Source organism: Lepisosteus platostomus, chromosome 28 (assembly GCF_059453375.1).
Source record: "Lepisosteus platostomus isolate fLepPlt1 chromosome 28, fLepPlt1.hap1, whole genome shotgun sequence".
Lineage (NCBI taxonomy): Eukaryota > Metazoa > Chordata > Actinopteri > Semionotiformes > Lepisosteidae > Lepisosteus > Lepisosteus platostomus.
In genome coordinates this window covers 9,033,764-9,055,244 of record NC_142638.1, presented here as the reverse complement: position 1 = coordinate 9,055,244, position 21,481 = coordinate 9,033,764, and the positions used below count along the sequence as shown (strand labels likewise).

The window sequence follows — 21,481 nt, the reverse complement described above, 5'->3', positions numbered from 1 at the left end:
GCTCCTTTCGAATGAATGGGGCCGGTTTGAATAAGCAGGTCTCCCTTTGTGTGTGCGATCACCTCTGCCCAGTCCAGCAGGTGCCTGCCGTGCCCCACCCTGCGCCACACGCACACGAGCCTGTCTAATTCAAGGTGACCGGGGGCAGTGAGCCCTGCTGTAGCCAGTGCTCAGTTTTACTACACTGACCGCTTACCATTACACCAGTTCATGGACACCGAGAAAACGAAAGGTATTTCGAGTGCTGGTGTAGCTATGGATTGCAACAATATTTTTTTTGTAATAAAATGCAGCATAAACATTTGGGAAAAATGCACTGTTAATAGTTTAAAAGTTGCCTGGTTTATTCATATCGAATTATAACGTGATAAAGTTTACAATAAAGTTTATGTGATAAAGTTTAAGATGCAAAGTGATAAATGTGGCTCATCCAGTCTGGTCAGCAGGAGTTTGTTTATGCTCGAAGAAGGCTGGGCAGCTTGTTCCAGCCCCCCACACATCTTGGTGTAAAGAGGTGCCTGCTGTTAGCAGTTTTAAATGCACTGTCGGTGTTGTTCCTGCTTGTGTCCCCTATTTTGTGTTTCCCTGTTCATTCTGAAGACATCTGCCTGGTGGACCTTTGAGGATTCTGAATAGTTTTGCCGCGTTCCTTCGAAGTGCAAGACTGGAAGGGTTCCATTCTTTTAGCTTGTCGGTGTGAAACAGTAATTCCACACGCTTCCTCGAGTATGGGCCCCACAGGCCTGGAGAGGTGCAATCATGTGAACACCTGGAAAAGGGACTGAAAAGCCGGAGAGCATTACAAAGAATTGGAAGTAGCTGGAGGTTCTGACAAAGGCGATCCGACTGATTTCTTCAGGATCCATTGCATGCACAGGATCATGCAGTGCAAAGCAAACTAAAGGACAGCAGTGCATTTAGGACTGAGCACAGGACACATTTTACAAGAGGGTCTTAATGCCCTGGGCCCTGTTGTAGGCGAGACCCAGGAATCTGGAATTAAAAACCAGTAGTGGGTTCCTCAGTGCTGCAGTGGTCAGAACTGCTGCCTCACGGAGCCCTGGGTTTAGTTCCTGGGATCCTCCAGGTGCTCCAGTTTCTTGTCCCTCTCCAAAGACATACCAGAAGGTTGCAAAGGAACAAGTAATAGGTTTATTCCATGCTGAAAAAAAGACCCGCTTCTCTCACTATACCAGAAGGTTAATTGGCTTCCGGGACCTTCCTGTTCTGTAATTATCTCGAACGTTCCTTTCCCAATGTCCATTAAAAACCCTTGTTTTTACATTGTGTCGTAATTTCCCGCGAGTGCGCGCTCCATCTCTTCGGGGGCGGGGCTGGGTCTCGGCGGGTAAGTCATGTCGAGGCCCCTCCCACACACACCCCCTCCGCCAGGTGTGTGACGTCAGCCCGAAACTCGTCAAATGGGGCAGAAAAGGAGAATTTCGGTTCAGAAAACCTCAATCAAACAGATAGTCCTTTGAGAAAGGTCGCGTTGCCCGGACCTCAGGTAAGAATCTCGGGATGTTTTAATGTGAGCCGCTGAGCACTTTGACTTGTTTATAAGCTGAAATATCTTCTCTCTGTATGTGTTCCCCATGAACAATGTAGTTAAACTAAAAAGATGTCGATAGAACTAATGAATATTCCTTCTGGGATATTCGGCTGCTTGTGTACCAAACGAAAGACTGTTTTTACCCCACTTATTTCTTCTTGTTTAGTGCGCGGTGGGTGAGGGAGACCAGTTTTCTTCTATTAGATTTGGGTTATTTTTCTTCAATTATGTCAATTAATTTGAAGTCCGTTAACAGGTGGGTAGCTGGTCCATTGTTAGTTGGTAACACCTGGATTCGTTTTTGACCTTTGTAACATTTTTAATACTTACTCTAATTTCAAATGATATTTTGTTGTAATTCCAATTTATCGCACATCCCGCCGTTTGGAAATGAATTACAAAGCATTTTCCGTGGACAAAGTCATATTGTTCGTATTTGGTCGACTTTGCATGAAATCCTAGATTGGGGAGACTCTAAGAGTTCTTGGGGAAACTAGCTTTATCACGCTCTCAGAGTACGATTATTCAGGTGTATTTTTTTTTACACCCAAACCTTCGAGTTCAGCAGTTTTAAGTACCAATCAGTGCGACGCACATCACTGCCTGCAAGTATTTGACTGCGGATCATCGCGTGTTGTAGGAACTAATCGCAACACGGTGTGGTTCACCCTCCAGGCTACTCTGTAAGATACACAAGGCGTGATTTCCAATTTTTCCAGAACGGCTTGCTCTTGTGGGATAAGGACGCGTGTCTTTTTAAAGCAAATAAAAAGTTTGGTCCATCCGCACTGTCAGGTAGTTTGTCGCTTAGCGACCCAAGGTTCTCTTCCAGCTGTTTCTAGAAGAAAGCCAGGGTGTCGGATTGTAAAGTATGGAGTACGTTAACCACGGCTCTTGAAGTTGAATATACTGTATTTAGGCCGTTAAGCGACGCGTCCCCACTGAAATGTTTGCGGTCTCCTGTTTCGAGTTAACCGTGGGTCAGGTGGAGGTGTAGTGCGGCCTACGTCCAATTAAGGACCAATTTGCTTGCGCAAATCCGGCCAGTATAAGGTTTTCATGAGAATTAAACTTTTCCCTGTCTGTGTGGGGAAAAACCCAACATGCTAACGATAAATGACTTATATTCACCTTTCTACGTTTTAACTCTTTAGACTGTGTTCTGGATGCTCATTTGGAATTGACTGGTTGAATCGCTCGTAATTTGTTTTTTCTCTGCACGACCAAACAAACGGGAAACCTCAACCAAGCGGTCCGAGCACTCGGGTGTATCCCGCTGTCGGTGCAGGTACTCGCCGGGGACATGCCGGTACTGAACAACCGCGACCACCCCCTGCAGCGGCACCTGCAGTTGAAACAGCAGTGACCGACATGGCCTCTAGGCGGCAGCAGACTCTTAAAACGGGACGAATAAGAATTATAAAACCCTCATCCCCCCCCCCCCCCCCCCCCCCACACAAATCCTTTTAACCCTCAGGTGCTGCCTCAATCTAGATTCCGTTTTTATCACACGCCCAAAAACAGTCAGGCTGCTGTGACTGAGATACTGTTCGATAAGGAGGTGAACTGCAGTCGGCGAGATCCAGCTCTGCTCCTGCGAGAGATCAGACCTTCACTCCTGCAGGGTTGCAGCTCGGACTGGCATGACGCAGCGCTGCGGTCCGTTTCGGGTTTTCCCGGGCTCCGGCGCTGGCTAGAGTCGAGCCCATGGGCTGGAATGCGAAACGACCACGCCGGATCCTCCTGCTCCCTGACCAGGGCTGGGCTGCTTCCCCTTGTAGAAAATCCCAAATCGCCAAAGTCCTGCCATTGTCCTGCGCCGGGAAGAGCCTGGAGAAACACTAGGTTTCACCAGCCCCCCCCACGCCCAGCCCTGCTGCCTGGCCTGTGGCGTATGTGGCGCAGGGGCCTTGTCGATGGAGCCCTCGAACGGGTTCAACAGCTTCTCCGCTCAGACGGAGGTGGGTTGTTATTGAATGCCAGTCCAGGACTCTGGCTGAGGTGTGGGGTCTGAGAGGAGCAGTTTGATGTGGCTGGGGTTTGGGGGGGGTGAGGATAACCCCCCCCCCCCCCCCCCTCCCCAATCTGAAATGGCCTGTAGGTGTGTGTATGTTGTCAGAACAGCTGGTTGCCACATCCAGTGCTATCGATGTGGAAGTGTTCGTTTTTAAGTGTATAGGCTTGGGATGAAGTGTTTTTTTTTGTGGGGGGGGAGAGGACTCTGTAGATGAAGTCTGAGGGTTCCTGGTTTGAGAGTTTTGTTGGCACATTGAGTGGCACAGCTGGTAATTGGGAGGTGGGGGGAGTTTGATTCGTCCAAATTCAATTAAATGCAGTTAATGGTTAATACATGCTCATGCCTGACACCCTCTAAGTTGAAGCACTCATGCACCATAGCAAGCTATATCCCTGTTGTAGTCAGTGGTTTGATCTCTCCAAGTAACCCACTCTATCAAGTTGGATGTGTCTGATTCTGCCTTTGAGTTCACCCTTCATGTGTTGCTGGGCGAGCTGTTGTGCAGACCTGAGGGCGGTGTTGGGGTTTTTGACGGATTCCCCAGGGCATCTCTGCTGCAGTGCTGAAGCTTGACCTGTGTCCTCTGTCCAGTATGACAGCGAAGTGGCCTATACTTGGTCTCAAAATAGGGCAAAGGCTTTCAATGGCTACGTGTTTTTCTCTAGTTTAAAGATTGAGGCTGGTTCTGAATACACAGTGGGTAATTGAATATTTGCACGTTTGCCTTCTTAATGGGTTTTTTTTGGGTTACCTCTGCCTGTCTGCTTGGGGTGCCTTCTGATGGAGTAGCAGGCCGGTTGCTGAGAGGGCCTGCAGGTGGTTCAGTGCAGTTGTCCTCGTCGCGTGCGCCTGCTGTGGTGCTGGTGAAGAGCTGCTTGTGATCCAGGGACGTGACGACGCCGGCGTGGCACGTCGGCAAAGACGGACAGCTTGGAGCCCTTCTCCTCTGCCAGGCTACATCTCTCTCAAACTGGCCGAACCTGTCTGGGAGTTCTCTGCTCGGGGAGGATGTTTTGGTATCAGTGCGAGGGAACTAAGGTGTTTTTGTTGTGTGGTGAAATCTCGGAATCCTTCAAGTTTCCTTTTAAATGTCCCTCATCGTTATCTCTGCTTTTCTCCAGATTTATAAAACTGGAAGAATGCTCTATCAGTGAATACTGAAAGCCTTCCCATTTCTTGTTTTTTCTAGAAAAGTTTTTGTCCCTGTCCTGGGCAGCAGAACAGGACTGCTGCTGCAGTCTGAAATAACAGAATCTGATACAGGATATAATCCTATGTAATCAGAGCCTAATACCAGAAGTGTTAGTTTGCTAGTGTTGCAATGCTAGTGGTGTAATGGGGGTGGGGAAAAATATCCAAGATGCACCCCCTTTTCTTTCTTTTCTGTTCTCCAAGGGTGGTGTTGGTACAACTGCTCTTCTGCACCTCAGGTTGAGCTTTTCAGATGGAGAGAATAAGCGCATGCTGTGGCCCTCCCTTGGAAGTGTTCAGCCTTTGATGGCTAGATGCGCTTCTGCAGTGTCGTGCAAAGAGTAGTATCTGGACCTGAGGGCTGTGATCTAAAAAAAAAAATGCGTTGCTCAAAAAAAAATAGGACCTGAAGATACTTTTGAAATATGTCACAGTAGCAGTTTTCCTCCAAGTGGAGAAACCTCCTTAGAGTTGGTGTTCCCGTCCTGTGAAGAGCTTTTCATCTTTAGATAGAGCTCAGAGATTCCTGAAGCATCAGGAGAGGCAGCCTGTCGTGAGATGCTTTCTGCACCTTTTCCACGGCAGCATATTTTAGCGAGAAAGGTGATTTGTGGTTGTGTTTAGGGGGGAAGGGAGGGTGCCTGTGCAGAACATTCTGGAAGTCATTTAAGTAGGAGACAGGCGCTGAGTGCCAGCAATGTTGATGATCCAGCTGGACAAGAAATGCGACGCAATGACTAAGCCCTGAAACTGCAGTTCCAGAGGCCACCCAGCCAGGGCAAGACTGACTGTTGACTGATCAGTAGCTTGTTGTACAATTACTTACAGTTTGTAATTTCTATTAAAGCAGCAGACTGTCATCTGTCAGTTCATTTTCCTACTGGCTGCACAATCTAGTTTGTGCTTTGGCCAGTTTTGTCTTATCATTGCCATTTCCCATGATCTTGAACTGTTCGAGCAAAGTGCTTTCTGAAGGGTGCCTCTTGAAACTGCTTTGCTTCAAAGGGATTAGTGTGTAGCAAAAGGGACCTCCTGCACTGGTCCTTGTGCAATGCCGGTTACGGACTGTATCACTGGTATGAGTAATGGAGCTGCATGTCTTCAGCAACAATGAGCGCATCTGTTTTGTTCAGTTATAAGCTGTAGATTAAGGTATGGAATAGTCTGCTGTAGTTTTTGAGTCCTGCTTTGGGATGACATCAAGCAACATATACTGAAAAATGTCTATTATTATATCTTATATCCTGGCTTGAAACCAAAGCCTTCAAGGCAACTTCACTTCTACTAGAAAGTGTGACCGATTTAATATAAAAACCACTCACCACATCATTTGTACCTAATGGTACAATCAAAAGCTACAGCTTTTCGTTTTCAGTCATGGATAACCAGATTTGAATGTCTACGGTATTTTAACTTGTTCAGTAATGGCATTTTTTTAGAAGCTGCTAATTAAACCCTTTTATCGCAGTCCAGGTCTTTTGCATCAGCTTTGAATCGGTTCATATAGACCTGAACGAGTGATCAGTTTGAGAAAACTGTGATCGGTCAGGTAAGGCCACCTGTGGTCAATCGAGAGCTACAGAATGTTGCTTGTGTTTTCATCTCCTATGGTTTCTACACCTCTTCCTCAGTCAGCACATCGCCTGCTTCAGCGGTGGAAATTAAACTGCTCCTGGTGTTTACAAACTGAGCCAAGGTGCGTGCAGCCTCGTGCTTCTCCAGGACCAGAGTCCACTTCAGCTGGTTGGCTGTATAGCATGGAGGTCACGTATGCAGATGAACAGGGGGAGCTCGCGATCTGACATGACAGCTCCCAGGTCATCACATTACGCGAGGGTGAAATGCCCTCCCCATGTGTCACAGGTGCTGTGTTGCAATAGCACAGGAGGCCTCTCCACCCTTCCTCATTCCACAGCCCTGTTTTGCATTCCTCCCAGCTGCCTCTTTAGGACAGAGGTTTTGCTAGAGCCCAGGCAGACGCCTGAGAGACGTAGCAGAGAGGAGCACCTGCCGGGAGAATCTGGTCCTCGCCAGCCACTCGTCGGGTCTGGGTATAGTGTTTGTTACACACGGGGGTCTGGCTGGCCCTCCGCCAACATGGACTAGTTGTTGAAAGGGTGAGTGGGATGCGAGAATGGAAGTTGAAGGCGTAATGAATCCACTTGGTGTGGTTTTTAAGATCGGACTTGTTCATCCGTCACTTGTCTTCCTTATTACAGTGTGACGGGCTTCTCTGTCTCTGGAATAAATGGGGATTGGGAAATAACCCACAATAGACAATTGTGGACTGTGGATGATTGAAAATATCTTTGATAACTGCCTTGGTCACTGTTGCAGAGTAAGAGCAAGGAGTATTGGGTCAACTGTTTGCAAAGTGAATGCTAAAAGGTCTTGATCACATGGAGGAAAATAGTTTTACTGTTTACGTGCATGGTGAATGAATCTATCCCAGTGTGCTCTTTTTTTATTTTTGTAATTTGGCATGCTTGTTGTATCTAAATGGGGAATCCTCAAGAATTTTTTTTTGCCCTGTGTCCTCTCTCCCTGCTGGGGCTGGGCAGTTGCAGTGGATGTCCCTTGACTTTCTTCAAGGGCTTAGTCCTTGACCAGCAGCCACATCAGGCAAATCTCCTCGTGCTCTATCCTTGGGGACTTAAAAGCAAGGATCTGCGTGCAGTCATGTAGCTGCATTTCTTGAAGGTGTCATTTGTCCCTTCTCAACCATTGTAAAGTGCCTTGGCTAAAAGCCCTTGCTAACTGACTGGGGGTTTTGGAACTAGAGTGATGAGTTGAGATGCTGTTGGAGGGGAGGGATCAGTCACCCACAGCAAATGTGACGGGAAAGCAGAGCGCCGATCAGCCTTGACAGAGGAAGAGCTCTCGGAAACTGCAGACTTTAGTTCCATGCTGCCATGCTTCAGCTTAGCCTGGTATTGCAGCGGGCCTTGAGATGTGCTGGGAACCGGACCAGGCTGCTCTGGGTGCATTTGATCCACGGGTCGAGCAGGAATGCATGTCTTGCAGGACCTCCTCTTGCACAATCCCAGCTCGGAAAAGGCCTTCTGTCCATATCCGGAGTGTGTGGTGCTACCTGAAGCCCACTGCTGTCCCTGCTCCTCTACTATAATTTGAATGTTGTAATAGATGTTTCTGATTTAATAGTGCTAAGTGATTTTGTTTTGTTTTCTGCAGTAACCTGGCTGTTTCACTGCAATGCTAAAGCTGCGATAGCAGAAGCGTGGTGTGGCATCTTCTGTGCGATTTGACTCCTCTGCAGACGGGTGGACAGACGGTCGGCGATGAATTCCCTGGAAAAGTCCCCCTCAGCCTGGCACAAGCCTGGGCACTCCCGCAGCAGCAGCACGGCCTCCTCCAGGCACACCCGGCAGGTGAGAGCCTGGGCACTCTCAGGATCTCAGGATCCTGCATGCCTCGCTCCCGGTTTGCCGTTTTAAGTGCATCGCTTGCTCTAGTGGTGTGTGTGCCAGTATGGGAAGATAAGTTTACCCGAGATCTGTGCATCCTGGGATCCAATTCGTGCTCGTAGGAGGATGTTGGTGTTGCAGGCCTGGCTCTAGCATTGCAAAAGGCTTCTTGGCACAGAATCTGTGCAGCAAGTGGAGATTTTAGCATTACAGGGTGAGCAGGTGCTGCAGCCAATGATATAAACCAGACTTTCCCCTCTTCCAATGTGCAAGTGTCGTGTCCTGTACCCATGTGCCGCCAGAGTGCTAACGGAGCAGACAGTCGAGCACGGGTCAAAATAAAGACTGAGCTGGTGACGGAGGTGAGGAAGAGATGAGCCGCACCGCTCCTGGACAGGCTAGAGGAGGCTTGGGGCCTGAGCTCTTGACCTTTGGCCTGAGCGCATGGGCGCGCATGCTTGGTCTGCCCATTGCGGAATTAACCGTTGTGTTTCCAGCCCAGCTGTCCCATTGCACGGCCAGAGAAGTGAACCAAGAGCACTTTCTCAGGTCAAGAGGCTCCACTGCTGTAGCTAACACAGGATATACAGTAGGCTTTTCCAACAGGGAAAATCATTTCTGCAGTTTCCTTTAAAACGGGTGTTTTTCTGCTGGACTCGTGGCGCGGAAAGATGAGGGGGCAGTGTCCTTCACCTGGGTTATCGACTGTCTTGTCCTGCGCTCGCGTGCAGAACTCCAGGGACTGGGAGGTGATGGAGGACATCCACAACGAGGACAGCGGGGTGAGGACGGTGCGGGACGTGGCGCAGCCTGGCAATTATGAGGGGTACCTGATGAAGAAGAGGAAGTGGCCCCTGAACGGCTGGCACAAGGTGGGCACCGCACTGCGTGTTCTCGGCGATGAGTCGCGTTTCCGAGAACCTGCCGGTTTCTTACCACGGTATCGAACACTCGCATAGTCGAAGCTCTAGCTTTTCTGTTGAGAATCTGTCTCCTTGACTGTTAGGCCATGAAGACGCCTTAATGTCACTACTCCAGTCTCCACCAGCAGCTGGTGCACTAGCCAACAGATCTCCTCTTAATGCAGGGGGGGTTACGCAGGAAATAGCACATCTCGGCTTTCCCTCACGACCAATAACCTGGAGACGGTGACATTCATCTTCACTAAAGTCATGTTTAAATGCAGCACAACATTGCCACAATGATGCAGTTTCTAATGCTCAGTGTTGCTTCTTTCAGAGGTACTTTGTTCTGGATAGAGGGATTCTGAAATACGCCAAGTCCGAGCAAGATGTAAGTACCCTGGTGCCCGTTCTGTGGGGTCTATAGGGCGACTGGTTGGCCTGCTCTCTAATACGTTGCGTTATTACTACCATGGAACATTAAAGACACCCTCCGTCCCCCTTCCTAGATTATAAAGGGCAAGATCCATGGTTCTATCGATGTCAGTCTGGCAGTCATGTCCATCAACAAGAAGTCCAAACGCATTGATCTGGACGCAGGATACAGCTTGTATCACATGAAGGTACCTCCTCGGTTTCCCTCCTGGGACTTCTATTTTTTTTCATTCTAGTTCCTGTCCCGTTTGCTTACCCTTCTTGGGGAAATCTTCCTTTCTCATATGTGCCAAAACTTCCTGGTCGGTGGCTTCTGCATTCCAAGGCCGAGGGTTTTTGTCAGCGGAACGGGCGCAGAGGTGGGAAGAATGCGCCAGTCACTCTGAGCCTCTGTTCTATTAATAGTCATTTGGGGCCCGATGGGCAAGATTCCTCAGCAGGTACAACCGGTTTCGGTCACACTGCGAGCTCTGTAACCCTCTGTACCATCTCTGGCACACTTTGCATCCTTACTGGGTGTAGACTGAAGGGGTCTGTGAGTATGATAAACCTAACAACACCCCTCCCATCCCACGTTGGCTACAGAGATCAATAACTAGATTGGCAGAGGAGAATCTTTTGGATTGTGGAGGAATTGAGTCTGAGACTTGACTCGCCCTGCCAGTCATGGTATACAAACCCACCTGGTGTGGATGTCACTCGTCTGCGTCAGGCCCTGCATGATGCAGGCCAGACTGGCAATTTGGTTCCATTTTGTGCCTCTTGGGTTTTTTTTTGTACTGCAGCTCTCTCTCTGCATCTAGTGCCTGTATTATAACTTGGAAAGACTCTGATTTTCGGTGAGAGTGGGTATCCTTGGGCAATCTCCTGCCAAGAGAGGAGACTTGCTAGACAAACCAAAAACACTGGCTGCCACATGCTACCAACCGGCTTGCTCTCCCCTCCCCACCAGGCCAAGAGGCCCGAGGTCTTCTACATCTGGGTGACCAAGCTGTGTGCGCACCGTGTCTTCAAGAAGAACGAGGCGGTGCGTCTCCACGCGGACGTCCTCGCCGCGCTCTCGAACGGCAACGCACCCCTGCCCAGCATGGCTAGCCTGGCACAGAGCAATGGAAGTGTCCCAGGCAGGGTGAGTCTATCAGGGGGCACAGACCGGCCTGCCTCTTGGACCACACGCTACATTCTAGTGCTAGACAGTCAGGTTTCATGCAATACAGACTTGGTTCTAGTCCAGGCAAGATTGGTACCAAAAATAGTGTAGAGTTATTAAAGTTGTTGAGGTGAGGAGACGGTTCTCTTCCTCCATTTCTTCAGATTATCCCTCGTCTGACCTGTTCTTGTTTTTTTTATTTTTAAATAAAAATTTAAAGTTTAAAGTGAGCTGGAAGCCCTTGTTACAAATCGAGCCTGGTGAAAGAATGCCGACAATGTCTGGTCCTCTCTTCTGCAGCCACTCCACCCTCAGTACCAGGCCCACGCGGCACGGATCCAGCAGGGGGTGAATTCTGTGCCCCCTGGCGTGGACTTGAAGGTCAGCACCTGGCTGCAGCAGGCCCAGGACCCTGAATGCTGCTCTCAAGGTATGGTATGGGTTGATTCATGCCTGTTTAATCCAAAGCTAAAACCACCTGAGACTACAGGGATGTCCATGTTGTAGACCGGGTCACACGGTGACCAAGCAGTCAGTGATGGTTTTCCTGATCCATTCATTTCCTGGGCTTTTGGAGCCGATGGCAAAATCAAACCCTTATTGTTCATCCTGACGTGTGTGTGTGCAAAGGAATGAAAAGCTGTTTAGTCTCGGGCTTTGACTTGATTTCATATGCACATGTCTTCTATTGCATGAGGCTTGTAACCTGATCCCGGGCCCGTCTTCCTGAATGATGAGTGGTTTGGTCCTGGGTTCTCCTCAAAGCCCAGGCTGTTGCTGGGCAGACTGCACCTCCGTTAAAAAAAAAAAACAACAACAAATTGCCAGTCTGGCTCTAAATTCTGGCGTTTTGTCCTCAGAGCTGGCCCAGTGTCAGGCGGACCTTGCACAGCTGAGCCAGCTGATCCAGAAGCTGGAGTCCCTGCCACAGTCCCAGCCCATCTTTGAAAACAATCACCGCACAGCTGGCAGCCAGGTGAGCTCCAGGGGGGAGTTGCAATAGAATAGTCGCGCATCTCAAATAATATGGGAGTGGGTTTTCATCAGCTGCATATAGTGTTAAACATCCCAGATTTATTTGAGCGTTCCTTAATTCCCGAGGGAGTGTGGAACAAACTGTCCTGTTGTTGAGCCAGTTTCCCTGGCTTCTTTCAGGGAACGGCCGGATGAGATCCTTGGATCAGTTAGCTCCTGCCTACAAAATGGGCAAGAAGGGCTGACGGATTTCAAACGAGATGGTGCCATTCTTGAGACTGACCCTCTGTTTTATTCCTTAACAGTACAACACGCTGGAGAAGGTCAGGAAAAAATCCACCAAGATCTTGGGAAATTCCCGAAGCCTTTCCAGAGTGGAAGCCCTGAACATGGTGAGAGACACAGTAAGGCGTGTGGTTCTTCTTCAGCTGCTTCCACAGAGTCCTGGGGAATAGGTCACATTTGCCCAGAGACGTCTCGTCAAGATTCAGGTATTGATGACCTGACAGACGAGCTCAGAAACCTCTCTATAAAAAGAGTAACGCACGGCGTTCCATCTCTTTTTCTCTCTGTACAGGGCTTGGAACGTGCTGCTCTGTTGGGGGTTGTACTGTGGTCCCTCACTCTCTGCTCTTTCCTTTCCCACAGTATCCCAGTGACCGCCTCAATGCCTCGGTGCCCAGCATTCCAGACTTCGTCCGCTCCCAGGCCCCTGCCTCTCTTCCCTACCCCCAGAGCACCAAGCTCCAGCGGGAGGTCTGTGCCCTCTCCTATCGAGGTAAGGGGATCAAGGCCGGCCGATGCCCACTGGACCATGTGGGTTGAGAGCTGGGTGCTCTATTTGGGCCCCACGCTGAACGTGACTGGCTGTGTCACTGAGATCAGGCTGTAGAGGATTAGTCCATCTTAGCTGTGGTCGAGGTATCCATACGATTGATAAGTTGTCTACCAGGACACTGCCTGGGTGCCAGCAGGTCTTCAGTGACCTCAAGGAGGGATCAGCTCTCCTTTTAGTGTCTTCTGTGCAGTTTGCACAGTTGGTGTAATCTACCCTTTTTCTTATTTATCTATATGTTAACTCTTATAAAAGCTGCTGGTTTGTATTTGCGAAGAGATCCGAGAGCCACTGCTCTCCAGGCCCTTACTGCAAATTCTGTCCTACTTTTTTTTTGTTTTACGACCTGCAAAGTTTAAAAGTGCCTTCAGTTTCCGCCCCGGAGGTGGACGAAGGGGGCGTCAGTGACCCTCTCTCTCTGTCCTCCAGTCCACGCCTCCCTGAAGAACATTTTTGGGATGTTGAGCGTGGAGCGCGAGAGGCTGCAACAGGCCTGGACCGGCCCGGATCTCCACCAGTCCACCTCTGCCCAGCTGGCCACGCTGTGCACCACGCTGTCCGAGGTGAGAGGCGTGCCTGAGTGTTTTACCCACTGTGTTTTTATCGGGCCCCTGGAGTCCCTGTGACTCGCGATTCAAGGCAAAGGGCAAATTTCACAGGGCACTGCACTGTAACATGCCAGGCTGTGGGGAGGCAAGAGCATGAAGAGGGGTGCAGTAGCTATGCCCTGGCAGTTGTTACTGTGAGAAAGGGGGTTATGACGGAGTGGGTGGAATTCAGTCAGTTGACAAATGATCCAGGGGTAGAGGAGTTTATTGCCATATGTACATTGGAGATCTTATTCACGCCAATCTCTCAGGACATGCACAGTACAGCAGACAATACCACACAAAGTAGACAGTACATTACAAAATGGTATATATTTAATGGTAATGACCAGAACAATATATGTTGTAGAGAACAATAACATAACACAACATCACTTGATTAGCCCTATCCAATTTTTTGCATTAGGAATTTCTTTTCGCAGACCCCAGCTTGCTCTCCATGAGACACACAGACAGGGAGAGAAGCTGGGGGTCAGAGTGCTGGCTCAGCCATTGTACAGCACCCCTGGAGCAGTTGGGGTTAAGGGCCTTGCTCAGGGGCCCAACGGAGTAGGATTCCTCTGCTGGCTGCGGGATTTGAACCGGCAACCTTCCAGCCACAGGCGTAGATCCTGAGCCACAGAGCCACCTCTCCGGCCCTAGTAAATGTAGTAGTGGGGGGGGGGGAAACACGGGAGTGCAGAGGTGCACTGAGTTCCGAGGCATTGCAGTTAGCCGTTTATGATATGCGCTACCATAGGTTAGAAGCTTTCCTTAATCATAGTGGTCTGTGCCTTAATGGTGTGATCCCGTTTGCTTGAGTGCAGGGGGGGTCCAATGACCATCTCGAGCTGCTTTCCCAAGAAGCCCTGGAAAATCTTCACCTGTAGTAAAGAGATTCTCCCCTTTTCAGTCCTGAATGCACGGACGAGCCTGGTCTCACCCTAGCAGCCTTTGGGGGATTACAAGGTGTTGGGTTTGAATGTAGGCTCTTTTTGGGGGGACCACGGTCCTGAAAAGGCTCACAGCGTGATAAAAGCCCATAATTGTTTCTTAAAGCCGATAAAAGAAACGAGGGGTTTCAGTGACGAATGAGAGCTCTGGTAGAGTCGCACCTCTCCGTCTCTGGCTGTCACCCTGTCTCTTGATTGCCGCGAAGAGAGACGGGTTGAGGCAGTTCAGCGACAATCCTGGGAACGTACCCAGGGTGCAGTAACTGTCAGGATTCGCCACTCAGGGTGGCTTGTTCTATGTCCCATGAGTGTAGCTTCCTGTTAAGGTCGTACATTTCATTGATGAACCAGAGTAGAAATTTCCATGTTTTCTGGAATTTTCTTTGCGTCCGAATTCCAGACTTAAAATAATGGTCAGTGTATTTTGGAACTAGACCCTACCTACTTAGACAACCTGCCAAAGCTTTAGTCAAGATTCTTTGGGCTGCCCTGGAGCTTGTCATGCTATTCACAATTGTATATTTCTATATAATTAGATTTATTTTGTTCAGTCATGAAGGGAAGATTAGCATAAAACCAGAAGGGGCTTTGAATACTTCATATTTAATGTTAGTTTTCTAAATCTCCTTAGTAGGAGTACTTCACTCTTTTGCTCTCCCATTCACAACCAAATTAGGATAGAAGAGGCAGCAGTAAAGATAATAGGCTCACCATGGAGTAGCAGTTAGGGCTCTGGTCTTGTGACTCAAGGGTGAGGAATAGTACCATAGGACCTTACTCAAAGGAACTGCACACTCGGCTTGCTCCAGTGAGATTTCCTTTTGTATAAAGGGGTTTGAGAGCAAGTCACTTGGGATAAAAACACCTTCTGGATAAATGGACCATTTTCTCTGGTGTTCTGGGATGCTTGGCGGTGGGCTTACATGCCCATTTCCGTCCATCACTAGAGTTCCTGCTTCCTGCATTGGGGTAGTACACGCGTCACAGCGTCGCCGAAAATGGCTGACTTCTCCTGCCACTCTCTCTCCCCAGCTGGAGATGCAGTCTCGCCTGACCCGAGTCCACTCCCTGTCCCTGTCCTCCGATTCCACAGAGGAGTCTTTCCGGACCGTGAACCAGGTGCGTCTCCCGCGATCCTGCTCTTCCCTATTCCATTTCTCCGTCCCCCTTCTTTTTCCTCTTCATCCGACTGGTCTCTTCATGCCCTCTGATCTCTTCCCAGCCGCCCCCGTCCGTGGTGGGTCAGAGGATGTCCGTCGCCAGCACGCCCTCCATCTCCGAGTCCTGCGCCGAGTACTTTGACGCCAGCGACGTCGTCGTGTGCGGCAGCTCCTCGGAGAACGAGGCCTCGGACGACTCCTGCCTGAGCGACGTCACCACCAGCAACTCGGATCCCGAGGAAGGCCACAGTACGTCCCCGACGGGAACTGGGCTGAGAGACTGAGGCGGGAGCTGGTTCCCAAAGCACACTTGCTTCTCTTCACTTTGCTATGAGCTCATCTCGGCTCAGTTCCCGTTAGTGTTGACGGGAGCTTGGCCAGCGAGCTGATCCCACAGCCTCTGAGGTGCTTGGTCATCGTCCGAGCCCTTGAGCAGTGAAGTAGATTTGGAGTCATCCACTGCATGCTCCCCATCTCTGGCTCCAGCACCAAGCAAGATCGCTAGGCTGGTGGGGAAGGGGCTTCTCGTCTCTAAAGTCTTCGGCTCTTCTCTCTGCAGTCACTCGGAACTACAGAGCCAGCCTCTCCGGCGCCAGCGTTGTGGCCACCAAGTTTGCCGCCAAAGTCGCCGGCCGCCGTACCTCCTTGCCCGCTCCCTGTCCCAGCAACAGCCATGTGGGCCTGTGGAACATCCTGTACAACAACATCGGGAAGGACCTGTCGCGGGTGTCCATGCCGGTGGTGCTGAACGAGCCGCTGTGCTTCCTCCAGCGGCTGTGCGAGGAGCTGGAGTACAGCGAGCTGCTGGACACGGCCAACCGCACCGACGACCCCTATGAGAGGATGGCAAGTGTCCCTTTTTCCAGAAGCGCTCTGCTGGGGAGAGGGTGGGGGACCCCAGCTTTCTGGTCACCCGTGTGGCTCTATACAGCGTCTACAAAAAGCCTATCCCACACTCTTAAGAAAAAGTGGGATAATCTGACACAGTGGTGTAGACCCCTTCCCTCCTTTGAGTTCTTGCACAATTGCTGTGAAACTGTCCTGTGGGTCAGAGCTCAAACTCGACTAGAGCCTTTCTTCTGTACTTGAGAAACTCCGCTGCCTGATGGAGGTAATGACCATCTTGCCACGTGACTGATGGACCAAATACGTCCATGAGGTTTCTATCTGAGGGCGGGTGCAAATAGTACTGAGGCGTCCTAGTCGAGCACTGGTGCTCTGGGGTTTCCACTGCATTGAGGTGAACAAGCGCATGCTGCAGTACCTCTGCATTCGGAAGACCGAGCAATAAGCCTTTCCAGCCCCACACAACCACCTGGTTTGAGAATGCCTATTGCGGCAGTTATCGCCTTACGTTGCAGGGTTGTTCTTTGTTTCCAGACCACTCCCAGCAGGTCTGTCCTAGTAAGAGTTTAGAGAAATGTGGTGATGTTCCCTTTTTGTAATTATCTCTGAGCACTGTCCGTCTCGTTCGCAGGTGTACGTTGCGGCCTTCGCCATCTCGGCCTATTTCTTCGGTCGCCACCGCAACCGCTACAAGCCCTTCAACCCCGTCCTGGGCGAGACGTACGAGTGCGTCCGTGATGACAAGGGCTTCCGCTACGTCAGCGAGCAGGTATGGTGCCGGCTCCCACTGTCCCGGTCAAAACGGGGGTTCCTGTTAATATGAGCTGCCAAGACGGGCGCGTCCTGTGATGGGCAGGAAACTGTAAGCCATAGCGACTCTGGGATTGCCTGACCTTGCTTTGTGCAGGGCCTGATGTAGATGCTCAGGGAGCAAGCTTGTAGTGATTCAGCAGTGGAAGTCAGGGATGGGTAGAATTTGAGGTATTAGATTCATTGCAGTCGCACTTGTTTCTGTCCCTCGATGTGCGTAACACTAAAGCAGGGGCCTGCAGGCTCACTGTCTGTTCTTCTGAGATGATCCTTGACCTTCTCTCACCTCCCGTCTTTTGTCCACCCCAGGTCAGTCACCATCCTCCCATCTCTGCCTGCCATGCCGAGTCTGAGAACTTCACTTTCTGGCAGGGTACGTATTCTCTCCTTCTCCCAGTCTGACCTTCAATCCGAGTTCCACTCGGCCCCGGACGGGCCAAGACTCCCAAGAAGGGTCGTTTTAAGTGCACCTCATCTCTTTCTCTCCGCCTCTCTGCAGATCAGCGATGGAAGAACAAGTTCTGGGGCAAATCGGTGGAAGTCATTCCTGTGGGAATGGTGAACGTGACGCTCCCAAGGTGAGTGAGTGGTGAAGTGCTTTTAAAACCAAGCACAGGCGGAACAAGCCTTGTGGTTGAAGCCGATATCCCGACTTCTTTCATAAAACAGCTGCATAAAACCCTGGGGTCAATTGCATCCTGATTACCCAACAAGCTAGGGTTGGGTGGCCTTTGCTTCCCCAGTCGTGTTTCGAGCTTAATTCATTCCAGCCTCCATGCGTTACCAGAGTCCGTCTTGCCCACAGGTATGGCGACCATTACGAGTGGAACAAGGTGACGACCTGCATCCACAACATCCTGAGCCAGCAGCGCTGGCTGGAGCACTACGGGGAGATCCTCATCCGCAACACGCAGAGCGACGTCTGCACCTGCAAGATCACCTTCGTCAAGGTGAGGCCTCTCTCTGCAGGGTCACCGCGGAGAAGACCCAGCTTGAGCTTCGTTTGGGCCTGGAGGGGGAGTGTACAGCTGCTTTTTTGTATTGTGGAGGGGGGATCCTTTTAATATAGTAGGGTCCATTTGTAATACCTGAGTTATAAATTCCTCGAAGAATGTTAAATGATAAATCGTTATCTGTGCTTGTTGGATTCAACCCCAGGTGTTAAGACTGTTGTAGCAGTTCTTCGGGTTTCAGCAGGTGCAGCAGTATTTGTCGGGTCTTCTTTAAAGCTGGTTTCCCTTAGGGAAAGGGGTAAGGCCAGGGTTTTCTAGCATGTCAATGCAATGCAGTGGATTTGGTATGAACTGGTCCCTCCTTCCCTCCCTTCCCCCCACCAGTCGCGGTACTGGAGCCCCGAGATCAACGAGGTGCAGGGCAGCGTCCTGGACGCGGCTGGCAACGTCGTCCACCGCTTCGGCGGGCTCTGGCACGAGGGCATCATCTGCGACACCCTGCCCACGCCCCAGTGCGTCTGGAAGCCATGTGAGTGTAGCGTCCGTCTGCCGTCTTCGGCTCGTCGCCCCCGGTTCCGGCTGGAGATCTGCTTTTCAGATTTGATTTGGTTTGATAGTAAGCGTGTTGCACATTTCCCAGCAGCTGGTAAGCCAGTAGGTAAAATCTCCCATGGAATGATGACACCCCAAGGCACACCAGAAGACCGTTTTTTTTGCTATGTGAAGGGTGCACATATGCGCTTGATCAGTCACTGCATTTGCCTTGCATTTAAGTAAGAGGCAGCAGTGTTCAAATATGATACCACAGTGCAATACTGCTGCATATCCTGCAACATCCCACTTCAGTTTTTCACCTGTATGTGGTGAGGCAGGTGCATGTCTGATCACCATTCCTTTTATTCTTCTGTACCCAACAGACCCTGTGCCTGCAGACTACTTCCAGTGTTACGGTTTTTCCCAGTATGCCCGGGAGCTGAATGAGCTGACCCCAGATCTTAGACCACTACTGCCCCCTACTGACACTCGTTTTCGGCCTGACCAGAGGTGAGAGACTATGCTCTGTGGGTGGCAGGACGGCGATCTGTGTTTGTTTGGGCCTGCATGAGACAGTGGAAGAAGGAGGGTTCAGTCTGCACCTTCAAGTAGAGCAAACCCTGGCGTGTGTGCATGCGTGTCGCTCTCTCATGCTGTTGCCGGTCCGTCTCGCAGGCTGCTGGAAGAGGGCAAGGTGGACGAGGCCGAGAAGAAGAAGGACCAGGTGGAGCAGGTGCAGAGGGACCGGAGGAAGGTGATGGAGAAGAGGGGAGAGGCTCACATTCCGCGCTTCTTCAGGTTAGTCTTTATTTTCTTTCGCCCTCAACCCTCCCAACTTGAAAGGGGTCTGGGATGGGGTCCGTGTTCTTCTGTGGTCGCCGCCGGTCCCGTTCAGCTGCACCTCTGCAAGCGGAAGAGAATTCCTATCACCGAAGTGCAAGGTCTGATCCCATAGGTCAGGAGACAGGAAGTGAGACCGGGGCCATGCACATGTGACTCGGGACTTGGCACGAGGTTAAACGTGTTACGGGTAGATCACCACTGCAGAGGCACCTTCAGTTTTAAGACTGTTGCCCTCTGTGTTGGTTAAGGAAAAGCCTCTGGTCCTGGATATTCCCCTGCGGAGGGAAAATGATCACAATCTTGAAATAAATGTCAAGGTTTAGAATTACGGGGTTTAACAGAGTAGGAATGAGGAAAGACACTGTTCCTGGAGGCAGCTGTCCGTTTGCTTAAATGATTGCTTTTTAAACCATGCAGGGAATATAGGTGGAATGTAAAATGCCCAATTCTGGTCAGTTCATGTAGATGTCAAATATGGGGGCCTGGGACTCCAGGCTGACTTCCTCCCCAGGCCAGTGTGGAACAGCCCCACTTCAACCCTGAGGGATTGTGGGATGTCCCACAACTTCTTAAGCCTTCTTTCCCTTCATGCAGGAAGTCGGTGGACAGCAGCGGGAAGGAGGTCTGGATAAGCAATGGAACGTACTGGAAAATCCGTCAGGAGCCTGGGTTCGCGCACACGGACAATCTGGACCTGTGGTGAAACAAGCTGCCGGCAGGGAGCGGTCCAGACTGAACCCCGGACCACTTGAGGGCCCTGCAGAGACCCTTGTATTATAGGAATATTTAAAAAAGAATCACATTTGTAAGGATGTGGCTTTCCTTGTGTAGAAATAGTCTTTTTTTTGGGGGGGGAGGGGTTAAGGAATCAGATTTTCTCCTGCTGCACTGATGAAGAGCTCCGGACCTCCTCGGAGCAGGAAGAGTGCGACCCTGTCCTACCTCCCCGCTCCTTTCCCGGGGGAGAAATGAAAGATCCTCTTGGTTCTTGGATCTTCCCGGATTTTCCCCTCCAACATCTGCCTTTCTGATGCTGCTCAGGTGCCAACATCGGACAAGGAGAAATTCCCATGATGCCCGAGCCAGGCGCGCCACTCGGCGATCTTGAGCAGAGTAGGGGGTCTCGGGATTTGGGGCGTGTGGGAGATGTGGGGGGACCCGTTTCTCATGGCTCAAGTCATCTGCCAACTGCCCTAGCTATTCCAGCCATGATGGTGCATTGATAAGACAAACTGGACATGTCTGTACCTTTTAAAAAGCAATTTTAGTAGGGTTTTTACGTAGGGAGCGTTTTAAGATTACTGGTAGCAACGCCTTTTGAGTGTTTTTATGTTTTAGTTATCTTACACCTGTATTAATTTTGCTGTAGGAAGGACTGAATGTAATATATTAGTTTCCTAAGACCTATCTAAAGCAGGGCTGAGAAGAATGCCCTGTGCTAGTTAAGCTGTAGAGTACTTTTTCAAGGGCGAAGTTTATCGCCAAGGAATCTCCACACTGCGCAGCTGGGAGGTGGTAGAAAACAAGTCTAAGAATATCTTTGTGACCAAAACCTATCCTCTGGAACAGCTGAAGGGTCCACTGCAATATGTTCTGTTGGGAGTTTCTCCATATAGAAGCAGTGGTTTTCTTATCTACAGGGCCTAGTTTTGAAAATGCCCTGATCAGCTAATCTGAGTTCTTGATGTGTGCGTAGACTTTTTGTTTAAGGGTACCTGAGAAGTTAGACTGGTATGCAATCGTCTGGAAAAGTTATCTGCTGCTGTGTAAATCTGTAGCGTCTACACGTTTTTGAGTTCCTTTGTCCGCTGTGGTTTAACTTTTGAATGTGTGTACAGCAGAATTCCACAAGAGGGCACCAGATAATCTATTAAAAATGACACTTACCCCAAGCTCACTCACGTTTCGTTTGTTTTGTTTAGGCATTTGACGATGTTAAGATTTGTGTGCGAATTAGAGGAGACCAGCACTTTCAACCCTACACAGATCACTTTTTCACCTTATTGAAATAAATTGTTGTTTATTTTATTTTTTTATTAGGACGTATGGTTTGTCCCCAAATAAAGGTGTACCCCGGATCATTCATCGTTTTAATGCGCTGATTTTTTTTCTTTCATTTGTCCCAAAACATTCTCATGCACACATCAAGGGAAATTAATATCCTCTCCTTTTTACCTGTCAAATTTGGGTTCAGTGCTCTTTTCTCCCAATTCACCAGGGGGCACCCTTTTCCCATGCTCTTTCTCCGGCTCTGGATTTGTTTTAGTACGTCAAAGTTTAGAAACTTAACTTTAATTCATTTTATTCAAGTTG

At 49.9% G+C, this 21,481-nt stretch overlaps 2 protein-coding genes across 3 annotated transcripts in view; one reads left to right on the top strand and one right to left on the bottom strand.

Annotated features, from left to right (window-relative positions):
• The window catches only part of pdk2a (pyruvate dehydrogenase kinase 2a), a 195,083-nt gene that overhangs the window by 154,443 nt on the left and 19,159 nt on the right, over positions 1-21,481 (bottom strand). The window lies entirely within an intron of this gene.
• Positions 1,374-21,060, top strand: osbpl7 (oxysterol binding protein-like 7). Of its 2 annotated transcripts, none has more exons than XM_088623049.1 (22): positions 1,374-1,507; positions 7,953-8,149; positions 8,917-9,057; positions 9,425-9,478; positions 9,597-9,710; positions 10,475-10,651; positions 10,973-11,102; positions 11,533-11,648; positions 11,953-12,039; positions 12,296-12,425; positions 12,912-13,045; positions 15,055-15,141; positions 15,245-15,431; positions 15,742-16,028; positions 16,660-16,797; positions 17,148-17,211; positions 17,338-17,416; positions 17,644-17,788; positions 18,176-18,320; positions 18,709-18,835; positions 19,001-19,123; positions 19,763-21,060. In XM_088623049.1, exons 2-22 carry the CDS (start codon positions 8,060-8,062, stop codon positions 19,869-19,871), a joined length of 2,664 nt encoding a protein of 887 aa, XP_088479175.1. In that variant the 5' UTR covers positions 1,374-1,507; positions 7,953-8,059; the 3' UTR covers positions 19,872-21,060. The 2 variants fall into 2 exon arrangements, with proteins under 2 accessions (XP_088479175.1, XP_088479176.1); XM_088623050.1 differs by lacking the exon at positions 1,374-1,507 and adding an exon at positions 6,718-6,877.

Excerpts from the sequence above, each read along its gene's own strand:
- osbpl7 (XM_088623049.1), top strand. The coding sequence starts at position 8,060 with ATGAATTCCCTGGAAAAGTCCCCCTCAGCCTGGCACAAGCCTGGGCAC. Across the intron at positions 8,150-8,916 it reads CCTCCAGGCACACCCGGCAG|AACTCCAGGGACTGGGAGGT; the intron begins GTGAGAGCCTGG and ends GCTCGCGTGCAG. Across the intron at positions 16,798-17,147 it reads TCCGCTACGTCAGCGAGCAG|GTCAGTCACCATCCTCCCAT; the intron begins GTATGGTGCCGG and ends TGTCCACCCCAG.